This window comes from Mustela erminea, chromosome 13, assembly GCF_009829155.1.
Source record: "Mustela erminea isolate mMusErm1 chromosome 13, mMusErm1.Pri, whole genome shotgun sequence".
Lineage (NCBI taxonomy): Eukaryota > Metazoa > Chordata > Mammalia > Carnivora > Mustelidae > Mustela > Mustela erminea.
The window spans coordinates 92763221-92783038 of NC_045626.1; the positions used below are offsets into that span (position 1 = coordinate 92763221).

At 41.6% G+C, this 19818-nt stretch overlaps 1 protein-coding gene across 4 annotated transcripts in view; it reads left to right on the plus strand.

Moving 5' to 3' along the window:
- The window catches only part of LOC116571384 (zinc finger protein 268-like), a 32209-nt gene extending 15470 nt beyond the window's left edge, over positions 1 to 16739 (plus strand). For 2 of the 4 annotated variants that reach the window (XM_032309254.1, XM_032309255.1), the window contains exons 3-5: positions 8590 to 8716; positions 9029 to 9121; positions 14008 to 16739. In XM_032309254.1, the coding sequence (XP_032165145.1) occupies positions 8590 to 8716; positions 9029 to 9121; positions 14008 to 16445 (2658 nt within the window). In that variant the 3' untranslated portion in view covers positions 16446 to 16739. Of the gene's footprint in view, positions 1 to 8589; positions 8717 to 9028; positions 9122 to 10884; positions 10934 to 13987 lie in introns of those variants that run through there. The other 2 variants (XM_032309256.1, XM_032309257.1) reach the window with 2 other exon arrangements.
- Positions 16740 to 19818: the final 3079 nt, after the last annotated feature.

Genomic DNA, 19818 nt, shown 5'->3' on the forward strand with positions numbered 1-19818 from the left:
GCAGAGGCTTTAACCCACTGAGCCACCCAGGCGCCCCTGTATGGGTCTATTTCTAAGCTCCGCTTGCTGTTTCATTCATCTTGTGTCTGATCTTTCACCAGCATCACACTGTCTTGAGTTTACAGGAAATCTTAAAATGGGCTACAGGGATACTTCATCTTTATTCTCCAGAATTGTTTTGGCTAATTTTTTTCCCTCTGCCTTTCCTTGTTAACTATAAAAGAGCTTGTGGATAGCTGCAGAAAGCCTTGCTAAGATTTTAGAGTTTGTTTTTACATATGATACTAGGTAAGGATCCAACTGCATTTCATTCTTGTTGTGGGTACTGCGTTTTCCTTCCCCATCGTGTCGTGCTGACACCATTTTGAAATCACTGGACCATTGAATAATTATGGTTGTGAAAACTACAATCACCATTCTGACGAGGGGCTTTATTTTAAAAAGTCATTTGATCTATATGCATGGGTTTATTTCTGGGTTCTCTATTCTGTTCCATCGATCTGTGTGTCAGTCTTTGTGCCAGTGTTACTTTGCTGTCATTACTGGAGCTTTGTCGTAAGTGTTGAAATAGGGAAACGTGAGTCCTTCAGCTTTGTTCTTTTTCTATATTGTTTTGGCTGTTCAGGGTTCCTTGAGATTCCATATGAGTTTTAGGATGGGCTTTTCTGTTTCTGCAAAAAAAATTGTCGGTGGGATTTTGACAGGGATTATACTAATATGTAGATCACTGTGAGTAGTATTGACATCTTAATGATAAGCCTTCCAGTCCATGAACATACAATGTTTCCACTTATTTATATCATTTAAAATTTCTTTTTTTTTTTTTTAAAGATTTTATTTATTTATTTGACAGACAGAGATCACAAGTAGGCAGAGAGGTAGGCAGAGAGAGAGAGAGAGAGAGGGAAGCAGGCTTCCTGCGGAGCAGGGAGCCCGATGCGGGGCTCGTTCCCAGGACCCCGAGATCATGACCCGAGCCGAAGGCAGCAGCCCAAACCACTGAGCCACCCAGGCGCCCCTCATTTAAAATTTCTTTGAGCAAAGTTTTCTAGTTTTCTTCTTCCTTTTTTTTTAAAAAAAGATTATTTATTTATTTATTTGACAGAGAGAGAGAGAGAGAGAGATCACAAGTAGGCAGAGAGGCAGGCAGAGAAAGAGAGAGGGAGAAGCAGCCTCCATGTGGGACTAGAGAGCCTAATGCGGGGCTTGATCCCAGGACCCTGAGACCATGACCTGAAGGCTTATTAACCCACTGAGCCATCCAGGTGCCCTCTAGTTTTCATTCTGTGTCATTTACTTCCTTGGATACACATTTATTCTGTTTGATGCTTTTATAAATGGAATTGTTTTCATAATTTTGCTTTTCAGAATGATCATTGTTCAAGTGTAGAAAGGCAACTGATTTTTGACATTGTATGCTGCTACATTGCTGAATTCTTTTGTGTGTGTTTAATCTTTAAAGTTTTCTACATACAGGATCATATCATCTGTGAACAGAGATAATTTTGCTTCTTCCTTTTCAGTTTGTAAGACTTATTTTTTTTCCTTGCCAGATGGCTCTGGCTAGAACTTTCAGTTCTATGTTGAATAGAAGTGGTGAAAGCCAGCATTCCTGCCATGTTCCTTCTCTTAGAGGAAAAGCTTTCAGTCTCTGGCCATTGAGAATGACATTTGACTTTTGTTTCTTGGGAGTTTTTTGTTCAAATTTTCTATTCCTTCCTGATTCAGTTTTGGAAGGTTATATGTCTCTAGGAATTTATCCATTTCTTCTAGGTTGTCCAGTTTGTTGACATATAGTCTTTCATCATATTCTCTTACAATCCTTTGTATTTCTGTGGTGTTGGTTGTTAGTTTTCCTTTTTCTTTTCTTACTTTATTTGAGTCCTCTCTCTTTCTCTTTTAATTTCTGTTTCATTTATTTCTGCTCTAATCTGTATTACTTTACATCTTCTACTGGTTTTGGATTTTGTTTTTTCTTTTTCTAGTTCTGTTCTGTGTAAGGTTTGATTGCTTATTTGAGATTTTTCTTGTTTCTTGTGGGACCTGTATTGATACAAACTTCCCTCTTAGAACAGCACTGGTACATCCCAAAGATTTTGGACCATTGTGTTTTCACTTTGATTTTTCTCCATGTATTTTTAAATTTTCTCTTTGACTTCTTGGATGACACATTCATTGCATACTAGTATGTTATTTAACATCCATGTATTATTTTTTTCCCCCAGATATTTTCTTGTGGTTGATTTTTAGTCTCATAGCATTGTAGTTGGAGAAGATGCTTGATAGGGTGCCTGAGTGGCTCAGTTGGTGGAGTGTTCACCTCCTGATTTTGGCTCAGGTCTTGATCTCAGGGTCATGACATTGAGTCCCACATTGGGCTTGTGTGCTGGGTATAGAGCCTGTTTAAGAGTCTCTGTCTTGCGGCGCTTGGGTGGCTCAAGCTACTGCCTTTGGCTCAGGTCATGATCTCAGGGTCCTGGGATCGAGTCCCGCATCAGGCTCTCTGCTCAGCAGGAAGCCTGCTTCCCTCTCTCTCTGCCTGTTTCTCTGCCTGCTTGTGATCTCTGTCTGTCAAATAAATAAATAAATAAATAATCTTAAAAAAAAAAAAAAGAGTCTCTGTCTCCCTCTGCCCCTCCTTGCTCATGTACTTTCTTGTGCTCTCTTTCTCAAGAAAAAAAGAAAAAAGAAAAGAAAGGAAAAGAAAAGATGCTTGGTATGACTTTGATCTTTTTTTTATTTGTTGAGATTTGTTTTTTGGCCTTATATGTTCTCTATCTGAGGAATGTTCCATGTATATTTGAAAAGAATGTGTTTTCTGCTGTTTTATGATGGAATGTTCTGAATATATATGTTAGATCCGTGTGATCCAACATGTCATTCAAAGCCACTGTTTCCTTGTTGATTTTTTGTTGGATATTCTGTCTCTTGATGCAAGTTACCTCCTTCTGTTACGGTGTTATTGTGGATGACTTCCTCTTGTTTGTTGCTCGCGGCTGTGTGCCATTTGGGTGCTGCTCTGCAGTGCGCATATTTACAATAGCTACAGCTTCCTGTTGGCTTGTTCCCTTTGTGCTTGTATGTGGGCATTCTTTTTTTTTTTTTTTTATTACTGTCTTTGTTTTAAAATCTATTTTGTCTGGATATAAGTATTGGTACCCTGGCCTTTGATGTCCGTTTGCATGAGAAATGCTTTTCCAACCCCTCCCTTTCAATCTGTGTCTTCAGGTTAAAAATGAGCCTCTTACGTATGGCAGCATATAGATGGGTATTGCTTTTTTATCCATTCCGTCACTCTCTGTCTTTGGATTCAAGCATTTAGTCTGTTTACATTGGAAGTAATTATTGATAGACTTGTACTTACCATCATTTCTTACTTGTTTTATGCTTGTTTTATAGTTCTTTTCTCTCATGGCTTATTGGCTTTCTTTAGTGATATTGCTTGGATTCCTTTCTCTTTATTTTTTTCGTATTAGTGGTCTTTGATTTGTGGTTACCATTAGGTTTGAATATAGCATCTTACGCATATGGCAATGTGTATTAAGTTGATGGTTGCTTAAGTTCAAACCCATTCTTGCCTACCCCTGTCCACACATTTTAGGTATATGGTGTCATACTTCACATCCTTTTATTTTGTGAGGTCCTTCACAGATTTTTTTTGGAGATAGTTATTTATACTGCTTTTTTGCTTCCTGCTTTTCTTACTCCTTCTTAGGTCTTTCCTTTCCACTCAAGGGTCCTCTTTAGTATTTCTTGTAGGGCCGGTTTAGTGGTCATGAATTCCTTTAACTTTTGTTTGGAAAACTCACTATCTTTTTTTGAATGATAGGCTTGTTGGATAGAGTATTCTTGGCTGCAGGTTTTTTCTTTCAGCACTTTGAATATACCATGGCACTCTCTCTCTCTCTTTTTTTTTTTTAAGAATTTATTTATTTATGTGACAGATCGCTAGTAGGCAGAGAGGGAGGAAGCAGGCTCCCTGCAGAGTGGAGAGCCCAATGCAGGGCTCAATCCTGAGATCCTGAGATCATGACCTGAGCTGAAGGCAGAGGCTCAACCCACTGAGCCACCCAGGGCCCATCATTGGAACTCTCTTCTGGTCTGCAAAGTTTCTCTGAAAAATCAGCTGATAGTCTAATGGGTTTCCCTGTATTTAACTGCTTTGTTTCCTCTTGCTGCTTTAAAATTCTCTCTTTACTACTGCTTTTTTGCCATTTTAGTTACTACACTTCTTGGGTTGGTTTTCTTGGGGGTTCTCTGTGCCTCCTGGGTCTGGATTTCTGTTCCTTTCTCCAGATTCAGAAAGTTTTCAGCTATTATTTCTTAAAATAAATTTTCTGCTCCCTTTTCTCTCTGTTTTCCTTCTGGGATTCATATAATGCAAATGTTAACTACTCTTGATGGTGTTGCTGAGTTCCCTGTCTTTTTTCATTTTGCATTATTCTTTTTTCTCTTTGCTGTTCAGCTTGATTTCCATTACTCTGTCCTCCAGATCACTGATCTGTTTTTTGCTTCCTCTAGTGTACTCTTTATTCATCTAGTAAAATTTCTCCTTAACACTGCTTTTTGTTGCATCCTATGAATTTTGGTATGTTGGGTTTTGTTTTCATTCAGATCTAATAAGTATTTACTAATTTACCTTTTGATTTCTTCTTTGATCTGTTGGTTAAGATATGTAGTTTAATTTCTCTGATTTTGTGATTTTTCAATGTTTTCCCTTCTGTTACTGATTTCTAACTTTATCCTACTTGGTCAGAGAAAATACTTTGTATGATCTTTATCTTTTTTTTTTTTTCTTTTTTTATGAGAGAGTGAGTGCACATGAGTGGTAAGGGAAGGGCAGAGGGAGTAGAAGAGAGAATGTTAAGCAGGCTCCGTGCCCAGCATGGACCCGACACAGGACTCAGCTGCACAATCCTGAGATCATGACCTAAGCCAAAGTCAAGAGTCAGATGCTTAACTGACTGAGACACTTACGTGCCCTGATCTTTAGCCTTTAGAATCTGTTGGGACTTAATTTATGGGCTGACACATAGTGTATCCTGTACAATGTCCCATGTGCACTTGAAGAATATGTATATGCTCTTGTTGGGTAGAATATTTTGCATATGTCTCTTAGATCTAGTTGCTGTGTTTAAGTGTTTTTTTTCTTGTCTTCTAATTGTTCTATCCATTATTGAGAGTGGGATATTGACATTTCCAATTATCATTATAAAACTTTCTCCCTTTAATTATGTCAGTTTTTGCTTTATATAATTCAATAATCTGTTATTACATATATAACTTTATAATTGTTATAGCTTCTTGTGGTGTTAAATCTTTAATAATATATAATGTCTCTTGGTCTCATAATTTTTATTTATTTATTTATTTATTTATTTATTTATTTGAGAGACAGTGAGAGAGAACATGAGCGAGCAGAAGGTCAGAGGGAGAAGCAGACTCCCCATGGAGCTGGGAGCCCAATGTGGGATTCGATCCTGGGACTCCAGGATCATGACCTGAGCCGAAGGCAGTCGTCCAACCAACTGAGCCACCCAGGCGCCCTCATAATGTTTTTTTAATTTTCAAGATTTTATTTATTTGAGAGAGAGAGTGTAAGAGAGAAGATACGATGGGGTGAAGGGAAGAGGGAGAGGCAGACTCCCTGCTGACCAGGGATTCCAATGTGGGGCTTGATCCTGGGACTCTGGGATTGTGACCTGAGCACAGGGCGGATGCTTCACCAACTGAGCCACCCAGACACCCCCTCTTTTTTTTTTTTTTTAAATATTTTATTTATTTATTGGACAGAGAGAGAGATCACAAGTAGGCAGAGAGGCAGGCAGAGAGAGAGGAGGAAGCAGGCTCCCCGCTGAGCAGAGAGCCCGATGCGGGGCTCGATCCCAGCACCCTGGGATCATGACCTGAGCCGAAGGCAGAGGCTTAACCCACTGAGCCACACAGGCGCCCCACCCCAGACACCCCCTCTTATAACCTTTTCTGATTTGAAGTCTCTGGTGTCTGATGGTGGTATTACCCTCCCTGATCTCTTTTGGTTACTGTTCGTGTGAAAGATCTTTCTTTATCCATTCTTTCACTTTCAATCTGTTTTTTAAATCTTTGGATCTGAAATGAGTGTGAGTCTCTTTTAGACAACTTACAGTTGGGTCATGGTTTGTAAGGCATTCTGCCAATCTCTGTATTTGATATGAGAGTTTCATCAATTTACACTTAAAGTAATTACTGATAAGGAGGGACTTATTTCTTTCATTCTGTCTGAATCCTGTATACCTTATAGCTTTTTTTTGGTCTCTCAGTCCCTATATTACTGTCTTCTTTTGTGTTTAATTTCCTTTTTGTAGTTAAATATCTAAATTGCTTTCTTATTTCCTTTTGTGTAAATTATATAGATATTTTCTCTGTGGTTATCAGGGATTATGTTCAGCTTCCTGAAGTTGTAGCATTCTTATTTGAAATTATACCAGCTTAACTTTGTTACTCTACAGAGATTCTGCTCCTCTACAGTTCTCTCCCCACCCATTTTCGTGACTGATGTCACAAAATTACATCTTTGTACATCGCATGCCCCTAAACACAAGCTAATAAGTTATTTTAAATGTGTTAGTCTCATATAATTATGTAAGAAGACAAAATGTGGGGTTAGAAACTAAAGTTAAATTAATACTGTCTTATCATTGTCCATGTATCTACCTTTATTAAGATCTTTATTTCCTCATACAGCTTTGAATTATTTTATAGTGTCCTTCTGTTTCACCTATGAGACTCCCTTGAACATTTCTTTCAGGCAAGTCTAGAGGTAATAAACTCCCATTTGTTTTTTGGGGAATGTCTTAAACCCCCCCCCCCCCCCCCCCGCCACTTCTGAAGGACAGTTTTGACAGGCACAGGATTTTTGGTTGACAATTTTGTTTCTTTTAGCTCTTTGAATATATGGGTCCATTGCCTTCAGGCATCCAAAGATTCTGATGAGAAATCTGATTATAAACTTACTGAGGATCCCTTGCGTGTGACAAATTGTTTCTTTGATGCTTTCAAGATCTTCTCTATGTCTTCGTAGAAAATTTGATAGGTCGGGGCGCCTGGGTGGCTCAGTGGATTGGGCCGCTGCCTTCGGCTCGGGTCATGATCTCAGGGTCCTGGGATCGAGTCCCGCATCGGGCTCTCTGCTCAGCAGGGAGCCTGCTTCCCTCTCTCTCTCTCTGCCTGCCTCTCCATCTGCTTGTGATCTCTATCAGGTGAATAAATAAAATCTTTAAAAAAAAATTAGATAGGTCTTGGCATGGATTCCTTTGAGTTCATCTTTGTTGGATTCTTTTGAGCTTCTTGGATGTTTATGTTCATGTCTTTCTTGAAATTTGGTGGTGGTATTACTGTTTTTACAATGTCGGCCATTCTCATAAGTGTGTAATGGTGTGTGATTCATGTGCAATTCTCTAATGATGTATGATGTTGAGTGTCTTTCATATGCTCATTTGCCATCTGTTTATCTTCTTATTCAGATCATTTGCCCCACAGATTGGCTGCTACTTAGAGCTTTTGCGCTTTCTTGCCACTGAGGGTTTGGCACGTCTTCTGTCACAGTGGCTGCTCCCGCAGTACCCTTTCACAGATTCAGCCTGACACGTCCCGTGGCCTTGCTGGCTGCCTCCTTTGTGCCCCTGTCTTACTCTCTCTGTTGTTCATCTTAGCTTCTCTAATCTCCTGTTGTGTTTGTATGTTTTAAACTTTTCTTTCTTCTGCAGTGCTAAACGCTTCTCTCGGGCAGGAGTGTCTTTCATCCTTTTTTATGTCACCTGCACTTTTTGAATACTGGGCAGCTGCAGCTCAGGCCGTGTTGCAGAAGGAGGGTGACCAACCATCCCTGTTGGCCTCTAGCTGGCCTGCCTTTAGCACCGAAGGTCCATGTCTAGGGAAATCCCTTAGTCCTGGGTAACCTGGGACAGTTGGTTATTGTGTGTAGATGGTTCCTAGGATAAACATTCGAAGATGTCTCTATAATGAGTAGCATCGCTGCTTCCATCTCTGTGCCCTTGTTATACTCTGTGCGTTCTTTTGTGTTAGCTTTTTGAGTCCCAGTTGCATTCACAGATGTTTAAGTTCGCTTTTCTATGCAGTGGTGAACACTTCTTGTGGACAGGATTGTGTTTCATTCAAGTTTTTTTTTAAGGATTTATTTTATTTACGAGAGAGACAGAGCGCACAAGCAGGGGTAGGGGCAGAGGAGATGGGGAGAGAGAATCCTCAATCAGACTCCCCGCTGAGCGTGAAGCCCGACACGAGGCTTGATGCCAGAACCCCGAGATAATGACCTGAGTGAAATCAAGAGATGGACACTTAAATGACTGAGCCACCTAGATGTCCCTTCATTCAAGTTCTGTCACCTGGACCTCACTGACTATCTGGCTCCTGCTCTTCTCACATGTTCAGTGAAAGGCTGACTGGTTGAATATACATTGATGGAATGTTTACAATAGATTTTTACTTTCTTCACAAAGTAGAATATAAACAGTGGACATCCTAGGCAGCTTGTTGTTTCCCAGAAACTCAGGAAAGAATCGGATATTGAATAGGAATATGCTCTTTCAGGGACCATTGTCATTCGTGGATGTGTTTGTGGACTTTACCTGGGAAGAGTGGCGGCTGCTGGACCCCTCCCAGAAGCACCTGTACCGGAGTGTGATGCTGGAGAACTACAGCAACCTGGTGTCCCTGGGTAGGAACTCCCTCCCCAAAGGACTGTGTCTAATCTCCAGGCTTCCCCTTCTTGGTTGCTGAAAGCTGGGTGGCTTTTGCAATGTTCTTAGTGATTTTGGATTTATATTTAAAGGCCAGATTTTCTTAGTCTCCTTTTGGCATCAGAATATGCTAGTTGAAAATGGTCTTCGCTTTGCCATGGGACAGAAGGGTGGCTTTATCAGGCTGCCTCAAAACTCTACCCCCTTCGTGAACTGAGTGACTCTTCTCCCTTGGTGAACAGGGTTTGAGGTAGTTTTGGTCCAGGTTGTTTGTGATTTTCCTTTCATAGGGTATCAAGACAGCAAACCCGACATCATCTTCAAGTTGGAACGAGAAGAACCGTGGATGATGCCGGCCCAAATCCCAAGTCAAGGCCATGCAGGTGAGCGATGAGGATATTTAGATCTTTTCTTCCTTTCCAGAATTGATGTGAATTCTGACGTGACATTCACCTTATGTTTGTACTTTTTGTCTTGTTCATAACCATTCTTTCATAGTTCATCTCTTTCTCTGTGGCATTCTCCGTTTCCTGTGTACTTTCCCAGGAGAGTTGACTCATTTTGTTATGCAGTTGAACAGGCTTTTTCTCTGTGTCTCTCTTGTTGTGACTTTCTCTCTTCCTTCTACCTTCTTTCTTTTAAATTATATTTTTAAAATCTTTTACACTTACAATCAACAACCATAGTCCCAGTGTCCTTCCCTGTCCTTCAGATCTACTAGAAGCCATCACTGTCCCTTCCAAGTGCACCCCTGCCCCCTGGATATTAGTTACCCACTCTCGAGCCCTCCGCCTCCCTCATGGGACACCCATGGAGCCCACTCACACTGCATGACCAAGTGCGTGTTCTTCCCACGCTTTCCTGGCTTCTCTTGTTCTCCCCTTTGAGTCCAAAGGCACTTTTCATAGTCACTACTTTTCCATATATTGTAACCTCGGAAGACATCCATTCTGAAGATTTGAGCTCTTTTTCTCTTTTGGTAATTGGCAGCCTGTCGCTGTTTCATCTGGCCTTTGGTACCCGGCATCTTCCCTGCATGTGCCGCCCCTTTGTCTCATTTTCAGAAGCTGGAATTGTTTGTCGCGTTGCTCAGTAGCTACATCGAACTTTCTTCTCCCCTTTCTTATTCTTTATTCTTTCTACTCTGCTTCTAGCTCTTTCTCTTGGCACTGGAGAATCAGCGTAGATCTCCTTTATACATAATTTTCTTCACTAGGGTTGTTGAAATCTCTTAATATTTTGGTTTCCTAAGAAGAAGTCTTTTAAGGCCCCCATGGTCCCAGTTCCCACCCAGAACAAGGCCAATATCCCATTTCTTGATCATTCTATTTATTAACCAAATGTACACATCTTCCTCCTTTTGTTCATCTTGATATTGCTGTAGGATAGGTTTCCCTGACGTGGTTGCTCTGTCACAGGCGTAATGGATCCAGTTAGTCTTTGTATCGTTAGGATTGCTTCAGCTGCATTTCTGATTAATCCTAAATCAGTCTATGAAACAGAAGTTATTTATTACAACACATCACAAAAAGTCCTGAAGTGGGGCAGCTGTAGGGTTGACTAAGTGATTCGGTAAATCGCCAAAGACCCTTCTGTGCCCTGCCATTCTGAGTTCCCCAGCATTTTCTTAGGTTCACTCCCTCATGGTCACTGATGGCTGTTACCATTCCAGCCAACACCTGCAGGTACACCAGTGGCCAGGAGAACAAGAAGAACTGCTTTTCCCACGTGGCTCTTTCTTTCTAATCAGGTGGTAAAGCCTATTCCAGGAAGTCTCAGCAAACTTGTGCTTGGTGGGCTAGGTTTTTATCCTAGGTCCCTGTCTGCAGAAGACTCTGGCAAGGGAAATGGGCCCGGCACTGTCGGCTCAGATAAGTGGTGCTTCGTCTTCTGGGGTAGGGGTAGAGGTAGCATTGGAGAAGGGTCTCTGTTTCCCCAAGTGAAGCACATGGCCTTAAGGATAGGTTTGGAGGAAAAGTCCGGTTTCTGCCAGTCAGGACAAGGGAGGAAGGATCGTTGCAGGCGGCGCTGGCGGCCTTCATCCGCCTCTTTGGCCAGGCGGCTTCCAGTCAGACTCTTCTTCTAGTCCGTACGTCTTCCAGCAGATTCCACCATTCCTGTGTCCCTTTTGTGCTATATTAGTGGATGTCTTGGATCCTCGTTCACAGGTAACATCTGGTAACGTGCAGTTAAAGATAAGTTATTTATGTGCAACCAGCCAGACAGGTCCAGAGTGGGAGAGACGTGTAGCATAGAAAACACTGGAAAAAACTGAAGACTGAGCTAACCCCAATGAAATAACTTTCAGTAGAGTGACTGGGGTGTAAGAAGAGACAGTGCGTGTGTCCTGGGGAGTGTGGAAGAAGAGGGGGTGAAGGAGAATGAGCTCGCCTCAGTGTTACTCTGAATAATCCTCACTGGGGAATCAGTGTGCAGTAGAATAAGCTGGTTATTTTGAAATATTGAAGCGGATACCATAAAAAAGAGCCAAAGGGGATAAAGGGGCTTTTTCCTGGGGGACTAGAACACCGGGGGGTGGGGGGGGGCGAGCAGAATTCTGCTGATGACAAAACCCTGAAGCCAGAATGAGACAGTAGAGCAGCAGCAAGACCCAGGACTCGGTCCTCAGGCACAATGTCAAGTATGTGGAGGCTGACCAGGAGAGAATGGGTAGACCCGATCTAGACGTCCTCAAGTAATATGCTGACCAAAGCAACAAATAGGAAAGAGCATGAACAGAACATAGCAGCAAGTCGGGCTTGGAGATGGCAGATCAGAGGACCTTAATATCTCATTCCAGGTTTTCCTGCCTCTCAAGTCTGATCCCTCTTCGTTTTGTAAACAGTCTCCAAATTGTCAAGCACCAGTTGCCAAGTGGGGGAGTTACCTTCTCCTAGATGCCCTGAGAAATGAACATTAGACTTTGGACTTTAATGGGAACTTTGGACTATCACGATAATTTGAGAGGGAGTGTTACTGGCTGTTCTGTGGTTCTAAACTCAGAAATGTTCCATCAAGAAGAAAATAGCCAGGGACGCCTGGGTGGCTCAGTTGGTTAAGCAGCTGCCTTCGGCTCAGGTCATGATCCCAGGGTCCTGGGATTGAGTCCCACATCGGGCTCCTTGCTCGGCAGGGAGCCTGCTTCTCCCTCTGCTTCTGCCTGCCTCTCTGTCTGCCTATACTCGCTCGCTCTCTCTCCCTCTGTCTCTGACAAATAAATAAAAAAATCCTTAAAAAAAAAAGAAGAAGAAGAAAATAGCCAGAGAGCAATAAATATTTGCCTGGGAATCAGATTTGCTCATGTGTTTGGCTAATAGTCTAATCCCTGTAGACTTTGAGAGCGCATGGACACTAAATCTATCCTAACTCTCTACCCTGTAACCCTTTTGTGGCTGGAACCATAACCCTCCTACTTCCCCTGGTTAGCCACAGCTCTGACATCTTGATTTCCTAGGAAACCTTAACACGTTTTTTGTTGAGCATTCTCTTTGCAACAATAATGGCAGATAATGATATTATGGTTGGTATCTTAAGGGAAATTTCAGAGAATTCCAGAAATCAGGAAATGATACCAAAGCCAATGAATGGAAGACAGAATTTTCTATGCTTAAATATTAACCATGATTGAAGATGAAGATGATTACTGGCTGTGGTTCAAAAGTAATCCCTGGAAACTCCACTTGTACCGACAGAATTCAGATTGTGAAGCTATAGAATAGTATTCTCCCAAACAACCATCTTTTTTTTTTTGTTTTTTAAAGATTTTATTTATTTATTCATTTGACAGAAAGAGATCACAAGTAGGCAGAGAGGCAGGCAGAGAGAGGAGGAAGCAGGCTCCCCGCCGAGCAGAGAGCCCGATGCGGGCCTCGATCCCAGGACCCTGAGATTATGACCCGAGCCGGAGGCAGAGGCTTTAACCCACTGAGCCAACCAGGTGCCTCCCCGCCCCAAACAACCATCTTGAGTGTAGCCGCAGAACACAACGGAAAACGGAACTGTGCTCAGAGAGCAGAACCAAGGGCTTACCAGGCCACTGCCACAGCAGGGAGTCCTTGCGCAGCTTGCCCAACCAGGGTGTCCGTGCATTGTGAGCCGGTGCCTGCTATGTGGCATTCGCTGTGGCTGCTCTTCCAGAATGGGGACTCCTGTTAGATCAGTCTTCAGTTTTTACATCTTTATGACTATGTCATTCCCATTCACAGGTGAATCACGCAGACATGCAATGGCTAATTTTTGTTCACACATCATTTTTTTCTTTTGAGTTGTTCTATTTTCCTGCTGAGTTTTCTCTCTTCTTACCACTCGTGTATTTGTCCTGAACCCCTGTGCTATGTTCAGCCGCATTAATGATTCTGTCTCTTCCTGATGAGGTTGCTTCGCTGTCCCTTGATGTGCTTCAGCGACCCAAGTTGACCTCATACCCAGGCTGTACTACAGTGTTTTATCCCAGAGTCTCCTTTTAGATTTTATTTTCCATATTTATTCTGTGTCATCTTTTTTCTTGGTTTGGTTTGTTGGCGCACCTCTTTGAGTAGCTTCCTGTGAAAGAGTGCATGTAACATAAAATTGGAGACCTGTGTCTCTGGAGAGGTTATGCTTTACTCCTGAATGCTCTGTGTTTTGTCCCCTAATGATGCTGATGTCATTAGATTAAAGACAGATGCTGTTCTCACTTTGATCCTTTACACAAAACAATTTTTTTGGTTTCTTTGGAAACTTTATTCTCTGCTGCTTGTCCTCAGTGTTCTGAAACATCACACTGGTTTTTTTCTTGTGCATTTATTTTCATGTATTTGGGTATGCAGTAGAACTTCATTCCCACGAGGACTGTAAACTGGTTTGCAGTGTTTTCTGAGTTTCTTCTGAGTTCAGCACAGTGTTTGGCACATAATAGGGATTCAACAATTATTTGTTGAAAGAGTATAATGCTGAGATGCCTTCCAACTGGTTTATATCTTTCTTATTTTCACCTGTGCCTACGTTACCTTCTTTTTTTTTTTTTTTTTCCTACGTTACCTTCTTTACCGACATTTTAAAACTTAAAACCATCCCGAGTCATTGTCAGTTTTCTGTGCCTATCTTCATATTTCGTTTTATTTGTTCTCCCTGGCCAGGAGTTTTGGCACATTTACACTTGAGATTTTACTTATATTCAGAGCCGATATATGAAACTAAAAGTATACTCTCTTGACATGGCATTTTTAAGGTAATTTTATGCTCTGCCAGGTTCATGTTATTTTTAACAGACAACTGTTTTCATTGCTAGAAAAAGTCGGGGAAATTGATCGTATGGAATGGCATCAGGAAAATCAAGGCAAGCTGGAAAGTATGGCAAAAGGCTACGAATGTACTACATTTGGAAGACTGTGCCTTCTTAGTACAAATTATGTTTCTTCAGGACAAAACCTTCATAAATACGTCACACGTGGAATGAGTTTTAAATATAATACAGACTTCAGTAGTAATCATGCTGGAAGGAATGATCCTAATGAGTTTCATGCATATAGGGAATCATTCCACCCTTCTAAACATGAGCAAACTGTTATTGGAATAAAATACAGTGAAAGTAATGAATCTGGAAAAATTGTCAACAAGAAGTCACAGCTCATGTGCCAACCAACGCACGTAGGAGGAAAACCTTTCGAATGCAGTTTTTGTGGGAAGACCTTCAGCAGTAAGTCCTACCTTGCAGTGCATCAACGAACTCATGTAGAAGAGAAACCCTACAAATGTGAGGGATGTGGGAAGACCTTCAGCAGCAAGTCCTACCTCACTGTCCACCAGAGAACTCACACAGGCGAGAAACTCCATGAGTGCAGTGACTGTGGGAAAGCCTTCAGTTTCAATTCACAACTCGTTATACATCAGAGAATCCACACAGGAGAGAGTCCCTATGAGTGCTGCGAGTGTGGGAAAGTATTCAGTAGGAAAGACCAGCTCGTTTCACACCAGAGAACTCATTCAGGACAGAAACCCTATGGTTGTAGTGAATGTGGGAAAACTTTTGGTTTGAAGTCACAGCTCATTATACATCAGAGAATTCATACAGGAGAGAAACCCTTTGAATGTGGCGAATGTCAGAAAGCTTTTAATACAAAGTCAAACCTTATGGTACATCAGAGGACCCATACAGGGGAGAAGCCCTATGGTTGTAGTGAATGTGGAAAAGCTTTCACTTTCAAGTCGCAGCTCATTGTACATCAGGGGCTTCACACAGGAGTAAAGCCCTATGGGTGCGTCCAGTGTGGGAAAGCCTTCAGCTTGAAGTCGCAGCTCATTGTGCATCAGAGAAGTCACACAGGAATGAAACCTTATGTATGCAGTGAATGTGGCAAAGCCTTCAGGAGCAAGTCGTACCTCATTATCCATATGAGAACTCACACAGGCGAGAAACTCCATGAGTGCAGTGACTGCGGGAAAGCCTTTAGTTTCAATTCACAACTCGTTATACATCAGAGAATCCACACAGGAGAGAGTCCCTATGAGTGCCATGAATGTGGGAAAGCCTTCAGTCGGAAATACCAGCTCATTTCACACCAGAGAACCCATGCTGGGGAGAAGCCCTATGAATGCAGTGACTGTGGGAAGACTTTTGGTTTGAAGTCGCAGCTCATTATACATCAGAGAACCCACACAGGGGAGAAACCCTTTGAATGCAGCGACTGTAGCAAAGCTTTTAATACAAAGTCAAACCTTATTGTACACCAGAGAACCCATACAGGGGAGAAGCCCTATGGTTGTAGTGAATGTGGAAAAGCCTTCACTTTCAAGTCGCAGCTCGTTGTACATCAGGGAGCGCACACTGGGGTAAAACCATATGGATGTAATCAGTGTGGGAAAGCCTTCAGCTTGAAGTCGCAGCTCATTGTGCATCAGAGAAGTCACACTGGAGTGAAGCCCTATGGATGCAGTGAGTGTGGCAAAGCCTTCAGGAGCAAGTCGTACCTCATTATCCATATGAGAACTCACACGGGCGAGAAACCACATGAGTGCAGTGAATGCGGGAAATCCTTCAGTTTCAATTCACAGCTCATTGTGCATCAGAGAATCCACACAGGGGAAAATCCCTATGAATGCAGCGAGTGTGGAAAAGCCTTCAACAGGAAAGATCAGCTCATTTCTCATCAGCGAACTCATGCAGGGGAAAAACCTTACGGATGCAGTGACTGTGGGAAAGCCTTTAGTAGCAAATCCTATCTCATCATACACATGCGAACTCATTCAGGAGAGAAACCGTATGAATGTAACAGATGTGGGAAGGCCTTCATTTGGAAGTCGCTGCTCATTGTCCATGAGCGAACGCACGCAGGGGAAAGCCCTTATAAATGTAGCCAGTGTGAGAAATCCTTCAGTGGAAAGTTACGGCTCATTGTACATCAGAGAATGCACACAAGAGAGAAGCCCTATGAGTGCAGTGAATGTGAGAAGGCTTTCATTAGGAAATCTCAGCTCATTGTACATCAGAGAACTCATTCGGGGGAGAAGCCCTATGGATGCGACGAATGTGGGAAAACCTTCTCTCAGAAGTCTATCCTCAGTGCGCATCAGAGGACTCACACGGGAGAGAAACCCTGTAAATGCACTGAATGTGGAAAAGCCTTTTGTTGGAAGTCACAGCTCATTATGCATCAGAGAACTCATGCAGATGAAAAACGTGTTGATGAGTTAAATGTAAGAAATTTTCTTCCACAAGTCAACTCATAGGAAATAGCAGCAAATTCATATAGAAGAGAAACTCTGTGAGATCATCTCATTGTACACCAGGAAACTAATACTGAGTAGAAACCTGTGAATGCATAGCATGGACAGGGATGCCTACAGAAAGCTGCTTTTTACACATACCCTCCCCACCCCGACCCCCAGTAAATGCACACAGGAATGTTAAGAAGGTGAACCCCGTGGAAGTTTTCAGCAGCAAGTCATACCTTTTCTTTTTTTTAAAGATTTTATTTATTTATTTGACACAGATCACAAGCAGGCAGAGAGAGAGGGGGGAGCAGGCTCCCGGCCGAGCAGAGAACCTGATGTAGGGCTCGATCCCAGGACCCCAAGATCATGACCTGAGCCAAAGGCAGAGGCTTTAACCCATTGAGCCACCCAGGTGCCCCAAGTCATACGCTTTCTAAGTATAGGTGAGGAACCATAACAATGAAGTGAATACTGGAAAGTTATTTTTTTACTGTGATAAATTTTTTACTGTGATAAATTTGCAAAGAGGAAGTTCTGTAAAACAAGTAAATATGGAACACACTGCTTTGAAATTTTTATTAAACAGGAGGATTTTTTAAAACAGTATTTTAATGAGAAAAATGGAAACCAGCAAATGGCAGAATTACCAAAATCACACATACTTTATGTATCAGAAGCTCATACTTTGGAGAAACTATACTATCAATTAGGGAAGTTCTTGATATAGGAAAGACAAACTTCCATTAAAAAATTAATAATATGTAGTGGTAACAAAAGTCTCAATAGAAAGGTTCCCCTTACTGTTATTTTGATTAAGTTAGAAACAATTTCCTTACAAATTATTGTGAGGGAAATTGTGTTCTAAATGTTCCAAATTGTTAGGAAAAGGTTGGAGAAAACCTCAAGTATAAATGATAGACATGTCCAAAATGGAATATATATATTTTTCCAAGTAAATAAATGCAGTCACAAGAACCAGAAATACATTGAAAGACCTACAGGGATATTTAGATGTTATCTTCCTTGGTACTGTGTGAGTTTTGTGTAGTTTGGCATTTTACCTATGAATGTCACAGGTGAGAGGTAAGTTAGGTAGATACATGCCATTGTCCGGGGACTTGTACTTTGCATAGCAACATTGTTTTTAACAAATACAACTTGCTACTAGAATGATGTGATTTATTAAAAATCCATTTCAATACTGCAAACCTTTCCTACTACTTTGTAGCCTTTGTAAGTGGGCCTGGCAATGACTTCTTTAGTTACATATGTGCGTATAGTGCCAAATCAGGTGCTTGTGTAGCTGGAATGTGTTCTGCCCCCAGCAGTTAGAACATCATGATTTTCTTTAAGATAATCTCTGAGCGTAGGAGGTCATGGGGGGCTCATCACTCGTGGTGCCCTGCGAAGGCGTCGGCATGATCGTTAAGGTAGGCTAAGATATTCATTCCAGATTTCTGATGGACTCCTTAAGTACCAGGAAGAAAACTGAACTTTTGTTTTCTGATAACATTTTCCTGCAACTATTAATCAGTTCCTTCTTACAGACTACCCATGGTAGCTTTAGTTATTGTCACTTTACAACTCTAGCGCACCAGTCTTTTTATTTGAGTCCCCGGTTTGTGTCTCAGGCAGACATGTACGTGATGCTATGGAGATGTGTGCAGCCACGCCCCATTGGCTGTGCTTCGCAGGGAGTGCTTTTAACCCCCAAAGTGAAGGCTTGTGGCAACCCTGCATTGGGCCAGTGGGTTAGTTTTCCAACAGCATTTGTTACTTCATGCCTCTGTGTCACATGGTAGTAATTCTGGCAATATTGCTCACTTTTCATTACTTCTTATGTTGATCTCTCATTACCGCTTGCGATTTGCTGAAAGCTCACCACGTTTTAGCAATATTCCTAAATAAGGTGTGTATGTTGCTTTTTTTTTTTTTTTAAAAAGACATAATGCTTTTGCAGTCCCAATACATTACAGTACTACAGTGTAGTGTAAACATAACATATGCATTGAGTAACAAAAAAATCATTTGACTCGGTTTATTGCTTCATTTGCTTCATTGTGGTGGTCTGGAATGGCCCTGCATGGTATCTCCAAGGTAATTAATGCCTGTTTGTATAGCTGGAGAGTCAGGGTAGTAAAAAGTCATTCTGCCACTTGCCTTCTTACAAAGTCTGTTTTCCTCACCAGTTTGTGTACATGAAAGAGCATTTACCTGAAAACAGTTGAGGCCATAGCATTTAGGACTGTTTTGGAGGAGTAGGACGGTTCCAAACCGCAAGTATATCTGAAAACACCCTCCACTTTCTACTCTGTGCTTCAGGAGGGAAACCCATCGTTTACCCAAAGAAACTGTTGCTTCGGAGGAGATATTTAGTGATTTCTGAATGTCTGGTCCTTATTATATTCAGTTCATTATACAAGATCCGGTCTAAAGATATGTGGGGTGTAGAAGGATGGTTCACAGAAGGGAAGAGAAAGTTGTATAAAGAAGGAGTGCCAGTATTTGTAAAGTGTATCCCCCAAATCCGGAAAACACGAATATGTGTTTTGTCATACATGTTCTGAGGAAGATTCACACATAATAAAGAGTAAATACCTAAGAGGAAGTCTTCATTCAGTGCACTACTACCCGTGTCAGTTAGATTTTAAAGGTTTCTGATTGTGTGAGGCAAATCCACATGCAACATGTTATCCAGTAGATGCCAGAAATGGTGACATAATGTTGAAGACAGAAATGAAATATTGTGGGAAAGGCTAATGCTAACATTAAGGTCTTAATCTGAAGTGAAAAAGAAAATTTAGGGCACCTGGCTGCCTCAGTCTTTTGAGTGTGCAACTCTTGATCTCAGGGTTGTGGGTTTGAGCCCTGCCTTGGATAAAGTAAAGAATAGGTTTGAAATTTAACAAAATGAATAGACCCGTAACTAGTGAACAAAAAGGAAAAGTAAAGATTTGAATCCCTGGCTTGAAAATCTCCTTAGTCTTTCTAACCCTGTCCCAGTTGCAGAACAGAAAGAAATTCCAGAGACTTCTAGCAATAGTTGATAATTCTCAGGAAAAGTCATGGAACAATAACTAGCGTTTTACAGGTTTTCCCAAAAATTGACATGTGGGGGATAAATGTTGCAGTTCATATTTATGGACATCACAGAAAATAAACTAAATGTTATTAGAGCAAAACAAGTGAATAACGTGGTGGTTTTCTTTTTTTTTAAGTAATGACAATAGTAAGTGTAGCAGACCTTTTTTTCCTCAAGATTTTATTTATCTGACAGAGATCACAAGGAGGCAAAGAAGGAGGCAGAGGGTGAGGGAGAAGCAGGCTCCCTGCTGAGCAGAGAGCCCGACACGGGGCTCGATCCCAGGACCCTGAGATCATGACCTGA